This window comes from Dermacentor andersoni, chromosome 1 (genome assembly GCF_023375885.2).
Source record: "Dermacentor andersoni chromosome 1, qqDerAnde1_hic_scaffold, whole genome shotgun sequence".
Classification (NCBI taxonomy): domain Eukaryota; kingdom Metazoa; phylum Arthropoda; class Arachnida; order Ixodida; family Ixodidae; genus Dermacentor; species Dermacentor andersoni.
This window is the reverse complement of record NC_092814.1, coordinates 174620250-174638451: the sequence shown is the minus strand read 5'-3', so window position 1 is coordinate 174638451 and position 18202 is coordinate 174620250. Positions and strand designations below refer to the sequence as shown.

The window sequence follows — 18202 nt, the reverse complement described above, 5'->3', positions numbered from 1 at the left end:
TTAATGAACCGCTTTACTTAAGCTTCGCTTTGCATATATTCCAACGTGTGCGTTGTATGTGCATATTCTATATATTTATCCTTCTTTTGTGCATCGTTCAGTTTTCGAGCGATACAGCTTGTGTTTTCGCTTTGTTGGGGCGACCAACCAGGACCCGTATTCACAAAAAGCTCTTAGGTTACGAATTGTTCATAAGAGCAAATTCCAGCCAATTCTCATGCTGGACACATTATTAGTGCAGGCTGCCGGCCAATGGCGAAGAGCGCTTACGAACGAAAGCTTTGTGAATTCGACCCCAGTCTCGGTACTCACAAAACTGTTACGTAAGAGAGTTTCCTAATTGGCTGGCGTTGAGTGCCCGATTAATACTCGTGGCAGCGACCGGCGTGCGATATCTAGACAATCGTCGCGGTGATGCACAAAGGATGACATTAAAGTAAGGGTCTTTTGCAACTGAAGGGTGCGCTTAGATAGGGCATGAAGAGACAGCTTCTAAACAATACCGGCAAATATGGCCTAATATTTGACATTTTCATTTGATTTGAATTTGACATTCTCTGCAGATGACATATTCATCTGCAGAGAACGAGAATAAATGACCTTGTATTCATTAAAAGGTGTTGAAACTTTCTGTATAGGACGCAGCTCCGAGGCCTACGCTATGGTATTGCCTCACAATTACTCAGTTTGTCTTTGTCCTCTCTATACTGAGCATCACACAGCCGTCGTCCTACTACATGCAAGTGTGAATGCAATCGCGCATTCTGCAGGTTTTAGACCTCGATACCGGAAAGCCGCTGGCTGCTGATAGAGACGGCGAGATCTTGGTTCGCGGGCCCCAAATGATGCTGGGATACCTGAACAAACCGGAGGCCACCGAGCACGCTATCGACGCGGACGGCTGGTATCACACGGGTGGGCTTATGTCATTTCCTCCTTGACGTACTGTACATCGCCTGAAGTTACCGTCGGGGGGTACCGTCTTGAGGCTGCCAAAAGTATATCCTCCTAAAGTGAATAAAGTAGGGATGATAACTTTCAAAGAAGATGCTACAAAGTAAAAAGGTATTCAGCATTGTTAACATGTATATGCAAGCCTCCACGTCGGTTGTTGTGGCCAACAGTCGCATTCCCGCCGGCTAATGTTGCTCTTTCACCGGTGGTGAGACGTAGTGAACGTGCGAACGGCCTTGAAAACTGTGCGCGCGGATAGAACTCGTTCGACAACACGAAAAAAAAGAAGCTTTTGTGACGCTTAAGCTTCGCCTTTAAGAGTAGAACGCGATAGCAAGAAAGGGTCCCCGACTGCTTATCACGCTTTCCGGCAACTGCAGCTTATGCAACGTAATCTATTCCGAGAAGCGCTTGCGGCGAACGCTAGGCAGGAAGGCAAGCTTCGTGGTTCTTTCCCCCCCTCCCCCCCCCCTCCCCCGCATGGTCGGCGCGCCGCGCTAGGATTGGTAGAAAGCTCGCGGCGCGCGCCGCTCTCTGGTTGGTAGACACGTTTCGCTCACGGTCAACTCACGCTCAACGCCGCCGACGCTATGCTGACTGCGCAACGGGGCCCTTATTGCTATCGCTTCAAAATTGTGGAGATCTCCGTCTCACAGCGTTTCGGTAGAACAGATGTCAAAGTAGTTCGTCGCATGTATGTGCGCATAGAATGAAACGTGAGTTTTTTTTTTTCTGGTATTACATTCATCATTAAAACAAACGATAGAAAACACGGGCGGTTCGTAAATATTAACACTTATTAAGTTCATCGATTTCCCCGCAAAAAGTGTTGTAAGAAACTTCCATCAAATGCAGCAACTTATCAGGCATCTTAAGCGCACAACGCTGCGGAACAGAAAGTACCGCGAACTGCAGAAAGCTGAGGCAGTTCAGCACGCATTATTGCTCGCAAGTTAATTCAAGCAGTTTTCATTCTTTGATTATTTTCTTTCGGTATTTTTGTTCAAGTATTTCAATGAGTAATAAACGAACAGTATATATATATAGCCATACGCAGGGGCGTATCAGGTGGTGGTGGTGGTGGTGAATTGTAGCAACAGGCGGGTTTAAACTGGCGATCAAGGCTGGCAATTGCTCCGCCCGAGCGTCCCTTACAATACCGCTGAAGGGTTTCACCAGTCACCACTGACCAGTCTCTCTTAAGAATTCGATAAGGAGACGTGAAGTTTCTTTGCGTGCTATAGCTGATCCCTAGGGAAATATAAGGTGTTGCAGGCACGCATGCGGAAGGTCCTTTTTTTTTTTTTTGCAGATTCTTCAAAAGAGCGTCCCTTTCATCTTGGAATTTCTGGAAGGACTACAAAAAGTGCTCAATTTCTCCTGTCTCGTTGGATGCCGTACAATTCGGAGAATCGATTCGTCCCGTCTTAAATAACCAGGCCGGTGTATTAGCAGATCCTGTCCTTATTGGATATAGAAGTGAGGCTTCCTCTCGGTGCAACCTCTTGATTACGCAGGGCATATCAGGTGGAACCCAAAGGGACCCAAAGTGATTTCGAATGTCAGATTTTTGCACATGATTACTCTTTGGAGCCTTGACTTTGGGAGGATCATAGAGCGCTGCGTATGCAAGCGCATCAGCTTTTTCGTGGCCAGAAATACCAATGTGGGAGGGAATCCACTGAAACATTACTGTGAAGTCTTTGTTGCTGAGTGTTTTCGCGATGGCTAGTGATTTGGGTGGGAACTTGAGGGATGGCAGACCACGGTATAGTTGCAACGCGGCCTTTGAGTCCATAAGGACCACCACTTTCTGCGGAGGCAAAGTCTTTAGTTTGCGCAGAGCAGAAGCTATTGCTACTACTTCCACAACTGTCGACGAGGCACAACTGTCGACGAGCCAAACCACGTATATCTTAGAGAGGGAATGTAGAATGCAGCTGCGCAGCGGTCTTCGTCTGCTTTGACAGAGCCATCTGTGTATACTTGTAGGTGATTCGGGTAAGCCGTGTTCAAATGTTTCAGTACTAATGACTTGGCTTCTGCAGATGGAATGCAGCTCTTTGACTGCAATCGTGGTACACTTAAGTTGCATGTGATGTCCTCGAATGTCCCGGGTGGTTCTATCCTTTCCTGCTGTCTCGAGCAGCGCGATTCTAAAACGCGAAGCGTGTTCAGTGCTGCATAAAAGTGTGAGCGCGGCCTGTTACCTATACGTCGTAACAGGGCTTTGCCGGGCGTACACTCATTCAATCGTAGTAGCTGGATCATGAGAGCCTGGGAAGCCTGAAGTCGCAGAGGGCGTTACTCAGCTTCGCAGAGTACTTTCTTGTTTGACGCTGGCTGAGGGACTCCAAGGCAAAGTCGAATACTTTTTCTGCGGATGGCTTCTAAGCGCTCGTATTGGCTATCTGAGGGTGACATCAGAGGTAGCTGATACAGGATCCGACTGGTAACCAACGCTGTATGTAGCCGTAGCATCGACGTCGGGTGGTTGCCCCAGCGTATGCCAGCGACTCGCTTGAGCACATGTAGCCTGGTGTTGTGCCATTACCACCAGCCCGTATTCCGAATCTACAAGATGCAGAATTTATCCTGCGAACGCCCTTTGGACAAACCCGGGGCTGCGCCGAAAGGCACAGCGCCCTAATTCTCCCTGGACAAGTCAAGATGCTGATCCGTCAAGCAGCGGCGTCCTGAGGAGAAGCATCGGCGAGCGACATGTCCAAACGTGCAACAAAGTGCCAGACAGCCCGGCGCCGTATTTCCTTTTGCCTGGAGGTTACCGCGCGCGGTAACTTTAACCGGGTGGCCAGCGCGGTCGCTGGTTGGACCTCTCGGACGACCGTCGAGTGCTGGCTTTGTATTGGGCCGTTTGAGTGACAATGGTTTCTCGGGGCATTATAAGCCCCGACGCCGCCGCCTGGAAAACCGGATCGACCGACCCACCGGGAGCTGAGTGCCGCTCTCGAGTGGAGTGAAATGTGTTACGCGTTGCAGTCTCGCCGGACGTCGCCGTGCGGGAACAGTCGCGTTTGCTGTGAGCTCTCGGCCCCCGTGCCGATCCGATCTTGTCCTGTATAATGACCTGTATATAATGTATAAAGCCCCTTTCGTTATTCTCACCGACGCCTGACTCGGAGTCTTCGCTACCAACGCTCTGTCACAAAACGGGTGACGAGCGCTACGGGACCACCTCAAAGTCGTAACAGTGGTGGCAGCGGTGCAAAGTCGTAACACTGGGTGACGACGACGCCACAACGTGATCAACACCGCGGCGCCAGAGTAGCCTGTGGTCTAAGGTAACGCCAAGAAATCGGACGTTGTTGACTTGTCGAATCTGGTATCCGTCCAAATTCAGCGTCAAGCGTGTAGATTTTCTTTTCACTCCAGGAAATAGTACGGATGATGATCTCTCTGCTGATAGTGATAATCCAATCGCTTCCAAGTGGCCCTGAATGGCATTTACTGCTCCCTGGGCTGTTCGTGCGAGGCGACAATTCTGGTAGTTGGAGACCCATATGCAGATATCATCGGCATATATAGATATCTTCACTGGTGTTCGATGGTTTAGTACTCTTGGGAGGCTAGTCATGGCAATGTTAAATAATAAGGGAGATAAAACACTCCCCTGTGGCACGCCGCGAAATATACGTATTTCATCGCTCAAAGTGTCGCCAAGACGAACTATGATGCGACGATTATTGAGGAACGTATGTATGAAGTGCAAGAGATGACGCGTGACGCCTATAACTTGTAACTGGATGATGATGGCTCTTTGAGACACGTAGTCGTAAGCCTTGGAAACTTCCATGAAAACAGCAAGTGTCGACAGGCCATCCGCACTGTAATGTTCTATATGGCTTAGCAGGTCCAGCACATTGTGTTGATCGCTTAGACGCTGCCGAAAGCCAGTCATGCACGATGGTAGTTTTCGACCCTGCTCGACATACCAAGTGAGTCTTGTGCACGCCATCTTCTCCATTAGCTTCGCTGCACACGAGGTCAGTGATACCGGTCTGTATGAGTCCAGAGCTGCAGGATTCTTTCCAGGCTTCAGAACCGGTACCACCCATGCTACCTTCCATAAATGTGGGATAGCCCCACTGGCCCAGACTTGGTTAAAGAATGGCAGCAAATCACGCCGTCTCTCAACCGGTAGGTTAGTCAGCATGTGATTACTGATAAGGTCAGGTCCCACCGCACAGCGACGTCGGAGGCTGCTCATAGCTAGTTCCAGCTCTCTGAGTGTGAAAGGAGCATCCATTAGAGACGACGATAGCGGCGGAGGCGGGTTGGTTGTGCCGGCTGACCTGCCGGAAGAGTATATTTCAGCAAAGGCATTCGCAAGACAAGCGAGTGTCTTGCCTAACTTCAATGCTAGGGCTTCAAATGGCTTGTTTGGTCGAAAGTTGTCAGCAAGGTTATTAACGACCCACCATATCCTTGGAACTGGCGTGAAGACCGATAGGCTTGCACAAAATGATGCCCATTGATCTCTTCTTAGTTTCCTTGTATAACGTGGAATCACTGCGTCAATCCTGTTATATATAATCTTCATTGGTGGGTCGCCCTTTGTCCTCATCCGCCTCCGTTCCGCTCTTCTACGGGCAACGCATAGATTCTTTAGCTTTAGATCCGGAGCGGGGAAGTGGTCGGGTAGCTTCAGCTCAGCGGTAGCTAATTTCTTGCTTCGTAGCATGTCCGCGAACAGGTCTCCAGATTATTCGCTTAGGCCGTCCCTGTACGTATCCCAATGCGGCACAGGACAGGATCTTCGGCCGTTGGTTCGATATCCAGCAATGTTAATAAAGAGAGGAAAATGGTCACTGCCCATTCTATCTTTACTCGTAGTTGACAATGCAAGGATGTCCGCTGAGTGTAATGTCAAGTCAATAACACTGTAAGAGGCCGGTGGTCGAAAAAACGTTGGCTGTTTGTCATTTGCCACACAGAGTCCCTCGGTGGCTAAAGCACTAACAATTTGTTTCCCACGTGCATCAATCGCCTTGTCGCCCCAGAGGGTATGGTGCGCGTTAAAGTCCCCACATATAAACCTCGGAGCTGGGCAGCGGCTTCAGAGGTCTCTTATAATTTCTCCCATCGAGACCTTCAAATGAGAGCTCACATATACAGAGGCCACGCTGAGGCTTCGGTTTCCTAGCCGCACTTGTACAGCACTGACTTCCAAAGCACTGCTGCAAAGGTCTTGAACTGGTAGAACGTAATGTGGTATTTCACGTCTCACGTATAGCATGGCGCTTCCGTTCGGAAATGTCGGAATACTTTGGTTTCCATGTGCGACATAACCAGCAATTGATCTGGAACTTGGAAGACCAGCCTCGGACAGGGTCAATATTGGCACAGGCATGTTGCGTAAGAAAAGCGACAGTTCAGGTAAATGGCACGCAAGACCCGCACAGTTCCATTGCATAATAAGTGGCACCTTTGGGCGAGATGGTGAACATTGTGTCCTGACCGCATCCATTTTGCTAGGTGCTTTAAGAAGAGGCAGAGCTTAGAATCACTGACTCGAGAGCCAGGACTATTTCGAGCATGTCCTTCATCGAGCTCGCCGGCATCGTCTCTATGTGTGATCGCAAGGCCTTGAAGAGAGCACGTAGCACCTGCTGACAGTCCTCCTGTGGCGTTTTTTCATCGCAACGCGATTGGGGTCGCTGCAGTGCAGACACATAACTTCGCTGTTCCGGTTGTTCAGCAGTCTGCTCGTCTACGGGGCCTCTGTTCATTGATTTGACTGCTTTAGCCGGTCCGCTGCGCGATGGCACCACTGTGTCCTGGATTCCTGGAGAAAGCTTCAGGCTTGGGAAATCAGTTTCACTCTTTGAGCTCCATTTGGATTCGTCTGGCTCTCTGTGACTCTCCGTCTCCGCGGTTGCTCTCAGGGTCAGTCGGTGGCCTCTGACCCGGTGTCAGGTCAGGCGTAGTCATGACGGAGCTCTCGCCGCTACCAGATCGGGCTCTTCTGCAGGCTCCTGTCGAAGCGACGGGAGGCGAAGGCCCCCCCAGCCTCCGGTGGGGAAGGTATCTTGGCGAGTCGTCCGACGTCTTCGACAATTCTATTTGACGAAACGTCGAAAAAATACAAAAACACTAGGAAGCGAGACAGCAGTGCGACTGTGTCGAACCAAGCTTCTTCTTCTTCTCCGAGCGTATCAGGCGTGGAACTTGGTATTTGCGTTTACACGAGTCTTGCGGGCATCAACAGTGCAACAATAGTGGCACCACGAAAAAAAAAACTGACTGCGATATTCACCGCCAAAGGGAGGGAACTAACCTGTTACACCTACCAATAGAGGCTGTGTATCGGCGCATTTTTTGTTCAAGCACGATGCATTGGCCAATCTACCAATCAGTATGCACGTTTCAGGAAGTTTACACCATTGGTTAGAAGATATATGAACAGATAATACACAATAGTTCCTAAACAAATGTAGAGTGTGTTTATAAAAGTCCTTAGTAACCTTCTTGCACATTTCATTTGATTAGAAGATTTCGCGATTTTCTCTTCAATGTATTGTGAATTGCTGTAAATGTCTATTCCATTCTGGACGTTGAACTGAAGTCGGCAGATGCCACAATTTCACGGTTTTGTTGCATTTTCTTGGACGGCCGTAGAGCGCTACATAAATGTTACATTCATATTAAGCGTATACGAGGATTTGTATGTAAAACGTATAATAATACCTGTGAGAGACGGGAATGAGAAATAGCTAGAAATATCTACACTGTAATGTACGTAGAACACACGAAAGGAACTCTGGAGTATACGTCGATATAAGTAGCACACATAGTACTGCGTGCATTTATGAAGTCGAGCCATGGACCACTCAGTACTGCGACGAGGCTATGTCTGAAAGATATTTGCTTTACGCGTAGTTGGACATAATTAAGCGAATTGGGAAATTGTGTGGTGCCATAGACCACCTAAAACAGGAAAAACAACGTCTGATTAATGATACTCACTCTAGAGGCGTGCGTTGAGATACTGAAGATATTGTACTCGCGTAACCAGAAACGACGGAAAAGGCACCTAAAGAGGGCCCTAGATTCCGCTGGAACTGGAACATTTCTTTTGTCTGTCGCTTTAACAGCGGCGGCGGACACTCCGGACAAAACTTGGTTAAGCGAAGCCCTGACCAGAAGCTCTCTAATCGGTTACCTGCGTGGCTTGTTGCGATATAGGTCAGCGTTATGCCCGTCGTCAAAGAGCTGCGAGTTGCTTTCGTCTTTCCACGACGCATCAGCAGCGCGTTTGCCGCGAGTACATGCGCACGCCATGGTGCTACGCACGCAGGCGACGTGGGCCACTACGACGCGCTGGGGCAGCTGTACATCGTGGACCGCATCAAGGACCTGATCAAGTGCATGGACCAGCAGGTGGCGCCGGCAGAGCTCGAGGACCTGCTCATGCGCCATCCTTTTGTGCGCCAGGCGGCCGTGGTGGGCGTGCCGCACCGACAGATGGGCGAGGCGCCCAGGGCTTTCGTCGTGCTCACCGACGAGGCGCGCGCCATGCCCGCGCACGAGGTGGCGACTCAACTCAGCGAAATGGTCGCCGGTACGTGTCCCATACGCAGAGCTCACACAACGAGCGTCATCGTGGCGCCGCAACTAGTTTTAATACCCACGTTGCGTTACAACTGAGCAGTCAACGAAGAGCTTAGCGTTTCTTTCTTTTTTTTTTTTCTTTTTCGTCATTCTTATCCACCTACTGCGCGCACGTTCAGGAAGAGCATCAAGGATATAACGATGATGTCTGCGCGTGCCTGTGGACTTTGTCAGAAGCAAAGTCGAGCAGGGAAACCAGGGTAGCAGTCGGTGGCGTTGGTGTCGCCGTTCCCGGATGTGGATGGTATAGTGGCATTCTGGTTTGGCTAGACAAAGGCGGAGGTTGCTGGGAGGTGGATTTGTTAGGCTCACAGAGGGCACATGCTTGGCTTCCAACGAGTTGGCATCGTCAATGGCCACCCGGTGAATAGAGTACAGGCACAATTATACAATACCACGTCGTGTATGCTACTTCTAATGATAGGGGTACGCGCAAGGTTTGAATAACCGATGGAAGGAGAATGAAGACGAAGACGATGCGATATCTGAATGCATAAAAAAAAAGAACAGTCGCCTTTGATTGATGTGGATTTAGTGCGACCTTTTACTTTTCACGGGCTTGGTTGTGATTGCCGCTTCGATTCATCATCACCATAAAAACTTTATTGTAAGACTGAGGAGTTTGGAGCACGCAGGCTCCCGGGCCCCCGCACGACCCCACTGCACTCAAGCGTTTATGTTGCTTCGCTCCATAACGCTGGCAGCCCGATCAGTAGCCATGGTCTGCACGACCGGGTCTCCAGAGCGCAGCAGGGTCTCCCAGTCCTCCCAGGTCTTCAGGTGCTCGAGGCCCCGCGGGGGAGGATCCGCCGGGCAATGAGAAAGGAGGTGGAGAGCAGAAGCGCGAGGTTCGGGACAGAGATTACAGGCTGATGTGAGGAAAAGTGGGTGATAGTGAGAAAGAGTCAGAGGAGATGGGAGAGTGTGAGTTTGTAATTGGCGCCAAAGGGTTGCTTGTCGATTGCTAAGGGATTTGTGCGGTGCGGGATACAGCTGACGCGCCGCCTTGGAGGCATCCGTCAGCTCGTTGAAAGTGTGCGCGCGCTCCTTCGTGAATCCCGGATCGGAGGCCGCAAGAGCCCGGTTTAAAGAACCTCGGGCTAAGAGGTTGGCGGCCTCGTTTCCAGGATTCCCGCAGTGCGCGGGCACCCAAATCAGCTCCACATGACGGGGCGGGGGTGCAACGGGCGAGTCCAGTATGCAAAAAGCAGGGACGTGGACTCGGCCTCGTGCGAAATTTAGGATTGCAGTTTTGGAGTCTGATAAAACATACCGTGCTTCTGTGTTGATGATAGCTAGGGCAATGGCGGCTTCCTCTGCAGCTTCGGGAGAGGTGTCTGGGGGGAGTGTGTGCGTTCCAATCGGAGAGAGAGTGTGATCCACCACGACAGCGACCGCTTCATCACCCTTGCAGGCTGCGTCTACCCATACGGCGTCCGGTTCCGAGCCGTAGTAACGGTGCAGCGCTGTAGCTCGAGCTCTGCGGCGCTTATCGTGGTGGTCGGGGTGCATGTTACGGGGGAGTGGCTTAATGAGCAGTTCGCGGTGTAAGGGTTTTGATATGGGGCGTAATGTCGGATCGTTGGCTGGTATCCGGATTCCAAGGGAGTGCAGTATGTACCGGCCAGTGTTGGTTTGTGTGAGACGAAGGTATTGTGCTTGGCGGTGCGCGTCTACAAGTTCCCCGATTGTGTTGTGGAGGCCTAATTGTAAGAGTCGGTCAGTAGGTGTATTTATGGGAAGGTGGAGGGCGACTTTGTATGCCCGGCGAATAAGAGCGTCCATGGCGTCAGTTTCACGGCGAGAGAGCTTGAGATACGGGGTGGAGTAGAGTACGTGGCTGAGTACAAAGGCGTGAACAAGTCGACATAGATCACGCTCCCTCATGCCTCTGTGGTGGCCCGAGACCCAGCGGATAAGGCGCGAGATCGCCCCTACTACCTGCCTGAGTCTCCGGAGTGTAGTTGTGTGCTTCCCATCACTCTGGATATGCATACCAAGTATCCTAAGGGTTTCGACCTCTGGTATCGGTCTACCGTCCAGCTCGATGACGATGGGGGAGCAGGGCAAGTTGCGGTTCTTGGGACGAATGCACAGCAGCTCGGACTTCTCTGGGGAACAAGAAAGTCCTACTCTAACTGCATAGTTTTGGGTCAGATTGGTGGCTGCTTGGATGGTGTCCTGTATGGCACCATCACTGCCATGGGTAGTCCATAATGTAATGTCGTCTGCGTAGAGAGTATGTTTCAAATGAGGAATGGTTGCCAATTGTCGTGCTAGGGGGATGAGTGTGATATTAAATAAGAAAGGTGAAAGGACGGAGCCTTGCGGGGTGCCTACGCTTTTTAGTGAGTATGTGGGGTAGGTGAGCGGGCCGAAGTGAAGCTCGGCTGTGCGTGCTGTGAGGAATGCCTGAATGTAGGTGTACGTACGTGCGCCCACATTCAGTGGGGAGATTGCAGTCATGATCGCGTGATGTTCGACGCGATCAAAGGCTTTGGATAAATCCAAAGCCAGGACTGCCTTGGTGTGGCTTGGAATGAGCGGATCGAAGATGTCATGGGTGATTTGCAACATGGCGTCTTGTATGGACAAATGGGGGCGGAATCCCACCATGCTGTGAGGGTATAAGTTATGGTCTGTCATGGTCTGTCATGTGCTGCACGAGCCTCGCTGATACGACATGCTCGAAAAGCTTTCCGAGACACGAGGTTAGCGAGATTGGGCGAAGGTTTTGGAGTGTAAGTGGTTTGTTGGGCTTCGGAATGAAGATTACCTTTGCGTGTCGCCAGGACTGGGGGAGGGTGCCCTCTTTCCAGCACTGGTTGAAGTACTCCGTGATGCGAGTAATCGATTGATTGTCCAGATTACGAAGCGTTGTGTTGGTGACCTGGTCGGGGCCGGGCGCGGAATTGGTGTGGAGAGTCATGAGGGCTGCTCTGACCTCCGCCTCTGTTACGTCGGTGTCGAGTTCGGGGTTCGGCTGTCCTGTGTATGAGGGGAGAGGAGATAATATGCCAGGTGAAGTGTATGTGTCGCGGAGTGTACTCAAGAGAGCATCGGGGTTGTCCATGTGTGTGTGTATGAGCCGGGTGACGTGGTGCTGGGTGGTGTTTTTTTGTTTTCGATGGATCGATGAGGTGTCGGAGGAGGTGCCACGCCCTTTTGGTTGTCAGTTTGCCGGCGATGCCGTCGCATACTTGCCCCCAATTTGAGCGGCAGAGCTCCTCCGAATGTAGTTGAATTTGGGATTGTAAAGCGGCTAAGCGTTTCTTTAGTGTTCTGTTATGTTTACCCCGTTTCCACCTTTCTAGGAGGCTGTAGTAGGCCTCCCAGAGGTGGGCGAGTCGGGTGTCTAGTGTCGGGGTGTCTGTGGTGGTTTCAATCAGCTGCGTATGCTGTTGGATGCCAGTCTGAAGAGAGTCTACCCAGTCGGTGATGTCGGTGATGGGGTTGTCAGGGAGGGCAGTCCGCGCGGTGCGGAGAGCGTCCCAGTTAATGAGTTTGTGTGTCATGTAGGCGTGGCGGGGTGGTTTGAATGGGACAGTGACTTGTATCATGTAATGATCACTGCCCAGTGTGTGTTGTGTTCTCGTCCAGGTCACATCACGGAGGGAGCGGCTGATCACCAGATCCGGACTAGTGTCCATGCTGACACTGTTGCCGATTCGCGTAGGCATCTGAAAGTTGTTGTGGACGGAAAGTTGGAGGTTCTGCATGAGCAGCCAGAGCCTGCGACCTCTGTGTGTGGTTGTTTTATATCCCCAGTCAGTGTGCTGGCTGTTGAAATCCCCACCGATTAGTACGGGGTGTTTCCCTGCTAGGCGGTACAACTCTCGGAGGAGGGAGTCCAACGAGGCCATCGGTTGGGATGGGGGGTGGTAGATATTGGCAATAAAGATGGATGGGAGTGTATATGTATGATGGATAATTTCGGTGATCACGCAGGGCGTCTCTGATGTGATGTAATGTGTCTTGTGTGTTAAAGTGCGGTGCACAAGTGTGGATGCCCTGGGTCTGTTTGTGGTGTCAGAGTGTGTGGAGTTGTAACTGGGGAGTGTGGCCTGATTGGCGGTATCTTGGAGAAGAAGGACTTGGGGTGTTGGGGAAAGTGTAGGAAGTAGAAGCTGCAGGAGAGCACGCTTGCCCCGGAATCCGCGGCAGTTCCAGGTTTTGATGTGAAGAGAGTTATTCTTGCCCCGTCCCGCCATATTGGAGCGTAGAGGGATGGATAAGAGGGGTTAGTCTCGCGTCTATTGGGATGTGGGGTTCCATGGCAGTTAGTTGTGCTGTGGGGAGAAGGGGGGTAGAGAGCGGGGGGAGCTGCGTGAGGCGTGCTTCGAGGAGGTTGACCATTTTCTGAAGTATAGATTCCATGCAGCGTTCCAAGTGCGTCTCCACTTTCGTAGTGAGGTCAGGGATGAGAGCATTGAATTTGCTTTCGAGGCGAACCTCAATCTCTTTGAGTTTTTTGTCAGATTGGTCGGAGAAGTCTTTCAATTTGGAGTCGACATCGATCGGCTCGGAGGTGAGGGGTGGGGGAGTGATACGTTGTTTTTTTTAGGGGGGTGATTGAGAGGGAGCGGTGTTGGTTTGTGATAGAGTAGGAGGTGAAATTGGGGGGGAGTGAGAAAGAGTAGGAGAGGGAAGAGAGCTCTGAGTGAGGACTGTGAGGCGTCTTACCTCCTCCCGCAGGGCCCGGAGCTCCCCTTCATTGTGGTCCGGAGTTTTCCGGGCGGGGGCACGCGGCGATTTTCTTGCACGGTCGGCCCAGGTGAGGTCCTGCTGGGGCTTGTGGCTACGGTCACGTGAAATGGAGCGCGTGAAATGGAGCGCGATGACTTTCGCTGGGCTGGCTTCTGCTCCCGGGTGCTTGACTGGCGTCCGGTGGTTGGCTGGGTGCGTGGTGCCGGGCGTGGGTACCGGTACTTACATTGAATATTCTCAGTATGATGCTCGTCCCCACAGACAATGCACTTGGGTGTACAGGTTGGTGGTTCCGTTGGCGTGTGCTTGTCACCGCAATTGTGGCAACATCCGCTAGTTGGGACGGGACAGACATCCTGGCGGTGTCCGATACGGCGGCAGTTGTAGCAAGCCTCCATTTTTGGTCGATGAGGAAAGCAAGTGTGAATACCCGCCCAAAAGCGGACAGCCTTTGGCAGGGGGCCGGTGGCGAAAGTGATAATAATGGATCGCTTTTTCCCGAAGGGCCGAGCGTCAATAATTGGTAGTTGAGGATTGAAGGGAACAAGTCCTTTCAGGATTTCACCGTGCGACTCACCACTGTGGGCCATGTGAATGACGCCCCTCACGGCATCATCGGGCGGAGCGAGGTATGCGGTGACATCAGTTGCGTTCGTGCCGATGCGGATTGACGTTATTTGGGCATAAGCTCGAGCTTGAGCCTCCTCTGGATTGCTGATCGTCAAGGTATTGTTTGTTGGATGCAGCCGCACCTGGTCCTGAGCGAGCGCTTCCTGCAGGTGGATTTTCGTCGCATCACAGATTGCTGCGAAGAGCGTTCGAGGGGTCTCCTTGGTTACGTCCAAACCGCCGCGTGGTCGGACTACGATCTTGAAGTCTCCTCGCGGGAGTTGCGGGAGAGGCGCGTGTCGCGTACGGAGCGGGCGCTGCGCAGCTGGCGGCGCCGCAGCTCGGGATATCTCGGCGGTTGAACGGCCGTCGTCGCCCTTGGGTTCCGTTTGGGGAGAGTGAGTGGCAGTCGCCGGGCGGTACTGTTTGCGGAGACGCAGGACAGTCTCCCATTCCCCGTTTAGGGCTTCGGCGGGGTCGATATCAGTGCCGTTTACTTGGTATTCCATGGCTGGGTGGGCTGTGGGGGTCACGGACGCTAGGCCTAAGACAGGCGTAGCCTCGGCGTGCACCAGGGAGACGGAGAAAAGGCCGAAAAATCCGACCCGGGCGGGATAGTGACACCCAGGTGGGCTCAATATGGGCGGCTCACCTTCCCGGATACGATGGTGGCGATGTTGAGAGGCTCAAGTCGAAATGACCGGTCGCTGTGGACTTCGAAGGAGGAGCCCATACACAGCGCGTCCGCTCGCAGCGATACCGAAACCACCCTCCCGCCCTCGATTCAAATTCCCCATACACAAGCCGGATTTGGACATGAACCTTAGGACTCATTAGCACAGCATGTCTCCTAATTGCGAATAACCTAGTGGCCTTCATAACTCTGCAACAACAATGGGAAGTCCCTTATCAGGAATTACTTTTTTGAAAGATTGTTCTGGACCAAGCAGTTTCTGCTGTTCGTAGTCAACATAGGGTACCAAATAATACTACAGTGGCATTGTCGCTCAATACTTTCTCAGGCTACAGATTTATTTTATATCCGGCTATTTTCACGCAACCTAAATGTTAGCTGATAAGGGCTGTCATTTAAAGAACTTGCGATGTTTTTTTCTTGGAGATGCAGGTTTAGTATTTAGAAAAAAACATTGTGGTAAGGCCCAGTTTCATGCGAGTAGTTTTTCAGCTATGGCAAGTTCATCAGTTTATGTCTTCTCAATATGATATATCAGTATATTCGAAATCACAGTTGCCGGCTACGCACCACTTTTTCATTTAACACTTACATTTCAACTGGAGTATAGATGCTTGTTGTCGTGATTTTAGCGAACTTTGCTTACTAAAATAAGAACATATTACTTGCGGGGGACCAATTCTCACTATGTGTCGCGGGGCTTCCACGCTGATTCATATGAGAGACGTTTGTGGGACTGGTCTGTTTCCAATAAATTTTTTTTGCTTAAGTTCTAAAGTTGTTTCTTTGTTGTTGTTGTTGTTGTTGTCGTTGTTTTCAGTCGCGCAGTGTCTTAATAGTAACATTTGCTAGCTCCGGTATTTCCATGCCTTCTTGCGCTGTGGTTGATCCCGCCATTGGCAGCGATCACCTTCAGATAGTGATTGACGCTGTGAACCCTTTAATTTCTTTAGGTAATCATGCACATACTTTTGTGAGGTATGCTATACTTAAAAAGATCCAGTCAGCTTCGTAATCTCGTCTAGGTATGAAAATATATTTCGATATAATGAGCGTTTCTTCAGATTTAAAAATACCTTCAAAGCAATTTGAGTTTGTGGTCTCGTCAACGATCAGGGTTATAGTAGTCCCGGGTGAAATTTTCACTGTATACGGAATTATACATGCTGAAAAACGGTGAGAAAAAAGAACCTTCTTTACAACCAGTGCCTCTTAATTCGGGTAGGACAGGACAGGAATAACTTTAATAAAGTGCCGGCAAACGACGATTTAACGAGTCGTGACGCTGGCCAAGCGTCGACCCGGGGTTATACCCTACTCTGCACTAGCCCAGTTGGGCCCGTTTGTAGTGGGTCACGAGGTTTGTGCTTTTCGAGCGCACCCCGGGCCTGCTGGACGGCCCATAGTTGTGAGTCCTTTTCTGCTGACTGCAGTGCACTTTGAAGTTCTGGCGGGTAAGTCCTGGAGGTAGCTGCCGTCGGGAACCTGGCACAGTCCCACATGATGTGCCATTGGTCCGCCGGACCCGCTGCACAAACACCGCACAGCCCACTCGGATAGAGCTCTGGGTGAAGCACGTGCAGCATTGCGGGGGCGAGGAGTGACGCGGTCTGTATTTGTCTTAGGATTACGCCCTCCTCCCGACTGAGTGCCGGGTGGGGAGGCGGCATTGTCCGTCGAGCTAAGCGGTAACACTTGGTTACTTCAGCATAACTAGTCAATCTGTCCTTGGTTTCGAACCACCACACGGAACGGTCACTCTCGGGGGCGCGGAAGGTAAGCGCTCGCGCCGCCGAATGGGCCGTCTCGTTGTGGTTCGGTGAGGATGCACACTCGCCGGCGTGCGCCGGGAACCACTTGATACGGACGGTGCTGCCGCGGTCTTGAAGTTGGAGCTTGCCGATAATGGCGGCCGCCGGCGCGCATATTCGCCCCTTGGCAAAGTTGCGCACGGCATTCCTCGAGTCGCTGAGCACGGTGCGACACTCGGCCTCGGTGATCGCCAGAGCGATGGCAACCTCCTCGGCGTTTGTGGCGTTCGTGCACCGCACGCTCGCTGCCGTTGTCTTGGTGCCGGTAGCCGCCGCAACGACCACTGCCGCGAAGCCTTCCCGCTTGTATTCCGCGGCGTCCACGTACCGGGCGTGCGGGTCTTGGGCGTGTTGCTCGGTGAGGGCCTTGGCCCGCGCCTGCCGCCGTTCTTGGTTGTATTCTGGGTGCATGTTCTTCGGGATGGGGTCCACGTAAATGTGGGCCCGCGCCTCATCTGTGATCTCGCACGGTTGCCGGCTGGGAGCTTGGGGGTTGTAACCCAGGGACGTCAGTATACTGCGGCCCGTCTTGGTGGTAGAGAGGCGCTCGAATTGCGCGGTGAGCTGCGCCTCGGCTATTTCTTCTAGGGTGTTATGGACGCCGAGCTGCAAGAGCCGAGCCGTACTCGTGGTCTCCATTAAACCCAGCGCTGTCTTGTAGGCCCGTCTGATCAGCGTGTTGATCTTGGTCCTGTCAGTGACGTGCCAGTTAAGGTAGGGCGCAACGTAGGCGATGTGACTGATCACGAACGACTGGACAAGGCGCACGAGACTGTCTTCACGCATGCCCGCCCGTCGTGTAGAGACTCGATGTATGAGCCGGATGGCGACCATTGCCTTGGTGGTAAGCTTGTTGATGGTCTCGTCGTTGCGGCCGCTCTTGTTGAGCAGCAGGCCCAGGACCCTGATCTTGGGAACTTCGGGGATGCGTTGCCCCGATGCAGTCACAATTTTGATGTGATCACACGCCCGAAGAGGAGCGCGCTTCCGTCCCGGTCGAAGCGGGACGGAATTCGGGTAATTAGCAGTTCCAACAGCTAAGGATAATTACGGTGAAAATGATGATAGTGTTATGTCAAGTACTGGATATAGAAAAGCTCTCTGTCAGTTTTGTCACATTCGCAAGGCTTCATCAACGCCAATAAACATTGGCTGAGTCCTATCACAATAAGAGTTATCGGAGTCATTAAGTTATATTGCGAAATTTTTGCAAGGCTTCACCGCCCAGTTGTAATAAAGTTTGGTGAGGTGGATGATGTTGTAGATGTAACAATTACGGAGTTTGCGCACGTTGTTCGACTGCTACCGGCCCTAACTACGGGCCTAAATGACATTTCAAATAGGTATGATAAACATAATAATTAATACTCGCTATGCATCCGTTTGTGTCTCTATTTCCCCAGAAACTTCTGCGTCACACAAGCATCTCCACGGCGGCGTACAATTTATGGAAGAATTACCGAAGTCGGAATCTGGAAAATATCTCCGCCGGCAGCTTAGAGATCAATACATGCAATCCATGTCATAAGCACACATCAAATAAAGAATTGACATCTTGTCTTGGCTGCTCCTTCCATTGTTGAAATAGTTGTTTTCGTCAAATGCACTTTTGTTTCATCTTGGCTGACAACTATAGTATGAATAAAACATGACTGCCATTGTAAATGAAAGAAGAGTGATTACTCTTGCAACATATTTGGACGTACATAGAAATAAACAAATTGTTCCTTAGGAGAATGGCGATCGAATTCACAATTTCCTCTTACGAACAAATATAGCGTAAGAGCTTTTTTGT

The 18202-nt window shown here is 51.3% G+C and overlaps 1 protein-coding gene across 1 annotated transcript in view; it reads left to right on the top strand.

The window, feature by feature from the left end:
- Window positions 1-17954, top strand: part of LOC126547188 (luciferin 4-monooxygenase-like) — a 73867-nt gene extending 55913 nt beyond the window's left edge. Inside the window, exons 9-11 of the mRNA XM_050195079.3 lie at window positions 771-915; window positions 8273-8536; window positions 17811-17954. Coding sequence (XP_050051036.2) covers window positions 771-915; window positions 8273-8536; window positions 17811-17935 — 534 coding nt within the window. The 3' untranslated portion in view covers window positions 17936-17954. The remainder of the gene's footprint in view (window positions 1-770; window positions 916-8272; window positions 8537-17810) is intronic.
- Window positions 17955-18202: the final 248 nt, after the last annotated feature.